Genomic DNA, 2,498 nt, shown 5'->3' on the forward strand with positions numbered 1-2,498 from the left:
TGATGCTCCTGAGCATCCTAGTCATCTAGTTTGTTCTATTTTGTTTTGTTCTGTTGTTCTGTTCTGTTTGCTCTGTTCTGTTTTTGTAATTTGTTTCTCAGTTTAGGCCACCATTACCCCCCTCCCGCCCTCCCCCATTTATTGAAAAGTGCCTTGGGTATGTGAAAGGCGCTATATAAATCCAAGCCATTATTATTATACTACTGTATTACCGTGAAGATGAGCGAGTGAGACAGGAGCTCTGGGTAAGAACATTCTGTTCTCTTCAGGTTTCTCTTCCATTTTAAGTAACCCCCCGCCCAATTAATTGAGAAAAAAAAGAGAATGCAGCACCCCCCCCCCAGCCCTTTAACTCCTTATTCTCGATGTCAAGAGGAGGAACTGTGCACGTGTGTTGAGTGGTAAAAAGAAAAAATCATGGGAGCTGATAAGGCAACACAGATCCTTCGTCAGTTGTCAGAGCACTGCAGACAGCCACCAATCTCTACCAATCGTCAAGCCCAGAGCCAGGAGATAAGGATGGATGAGCAACCAGTGACAGTGAGCTCTGGCGTCTGGGGAAAAGGCAGATAATGGATGACCGGTGGTGACAGAACATCCTGTGAAGGTTACACTTTTGTCGCCAAGGAGACCTGCTCGCGAAGACCGGACACAAAAGGAAAATATATACATTCATGGTTGTCATGCACTCTTGGGGAGGGCGGGGGGAGGGGGGTTACCTACCGTAATGAATGTTCGGCTTAGCTTATGCTGCCAAGCACGCCCCCCCCCCCCCCCCCCCCCCCGAAACAAACAATCATTACACCTAACACTGTCCCTGAAAGAGAGCACTGAGGAAACACACTCAGGCTTGTTCAGCACCACGGACAGCACCCACTCTAGCTCTGCTATACTGCACAGCCTGAAGATAACTGTCCTTGTCTTCGGGTAAGCTGGAGTGAGTAAGTGCACATGCAAATACACAGAGCACCAACCACAGTGCATAAACTGATTCATTGGGCTCTGACAATGCTGGATGTCATTTATATGGAGATCTCGACTGCACGTGTGATTGGGGTTGGACAGCCAGCATTGAGCTGGGGTCTCAGCGGCCGAGAAGGTTAAAGCCACTATCTAGCAGCGGAAAGGGGTCGGGGTGTTGGTCCTGGGAAACCCGGGGGTCCTGGGGTGGGAGTGGGGGTGGGAGAGGATATAATAATAATAATAATGTCTGTAATAATATAATTTAATGTTCTGTATTTATTATTTTCGTTATTCTATTGCCATTATTGTTATTGTTAGTACTATTATGTCCTGTGAAGTCTGTCTATTATTATTATTATTATTATTATTTTATTATTATTATTATTATTATTATTATTATTATTATTATTATTATTATTATTATTATTATTATTATTATTATTATTATTATATTATTATTATTATTATTATTATTATTATTGTATTGTATTGAGTGTTGTCATGGTTTTATATTTCACGTAGAAGAAAAGAAAGAAAATAAATAAATAAAAGGTTATAAAAAGAAAACAACCTTGTATGACAGCTTTACTCATCGCTCATCACTGACCTTATGAAAACTGTCTAAAAGTCATTTCTTTCTCTTCTATTTTCTCTTTTTCTCTCCTGTAGTGGCCGTGGGCTTCCGCGTTTTGCACGTCACGCCTTCCTCTCCACGGTGTCCCTTCCACACCGTGTGACTCCTTCCTACCTGTCGTCGTTCTGGAAGCTCTGGTCCCCAGCAGCAGGTCTCGGAACTTGAAGCGGGGCGGCAGAGGGGGCACCTCGCTCTCACATGCCTCCATCTTATTAAGGGTGGAGATGTCCAGGATGACCCGCTGCTGCTACTGCTGCTGTTGTTGTTGGTGGTCTGGGGGGGGTCTGGAGAGGAGCTGGGCAGAGGAGGGGGGCAATGAGTGGGACACGAAGGTGACAGAGGTGAGGGGGGAGGGGAGGAAGAAGTGGATGAAAGAGTGATGGAGGGAGTGAGGGATAGGAGGAGGAGAGGGTTACAAAGAAGAGAGATGGGATGATAGATGGATGGAGGGAGGTTGTAAGGAGTGGGAGGAGTGGAGTAGGGGAGGAGTGAGAACGAGAGGAAAATAAGTTTACACACTGGTATCCTGTGATCCAGTCCTTGCACCAGTAGGTTATTCAGTACCTGCTATAGTTCTAAACCCCTCAACCGGTTTGGTTAGACAGCACGCTATACAGTCCGTTTCTGTGCCAATCAACACATGGCGTACAGTACGGCAGTCTCTCTACAACTAAAGAGATATCCAGCTGTACAGCTGTACGGTCTGCTCTCTGTAACATGAGCTGTGCAAATTATCTCAAAGTGTCACACACACACACACAATGCAAAACGGGAACATCAATCGACATCAGTTCATCTGAGGAGGAGTCAGACAGGCATGCTCGCTGATTCAACACCGCCGTGCAGATGCAGACCAGACACTATATATTATGCAGTCAGCCCCGAGGAATACTGTTGCTAT

The 2,498-nt window shown here is 45.4% G+C and overlaps 1 protein-coding gene across 1 annotated transcript in view; it reads right to left on the reverse strand.

The window, feature by feature from the left end:
* The window catches only part of LOC311237203 (potassium channel subfamily T member 1-like), a gene marked incomplete at its 3' end in the record, with an annotated part of 95,209 nt that extends 93,389 nt beyond the window's left edge, over window positions 1–1,820 (reverse strand). The window contains 3 exon segments of the mRNA XM_084325012.1: window positions 804–817; window positions 1,712–1,742; window positions 1,745–1,820. Coding sequence (XP_084181138.1) covers window positions 804–817; window positions 1,712–1,742; window positions 1,745–1,805 — 106 coding nt within the window. The 5' untranslated portion in view covers window positions 1,806–1,820.
* Window positions 1,821–2,498: the final 678 nt, after the last annotated feature.

Source organism: Notolepis coatsorum (genome assembly GCF_963971535.1).
Source record: "Notolepis coatsorum genome assembly, chromosome: 11".
Classification (NCBI taxonomy): Eukaryota; Metazoa; Chordata; class Actinopteri; order Aulopiformes; family Paralepididae; genus Notolepis; species Notolepis coatsorum.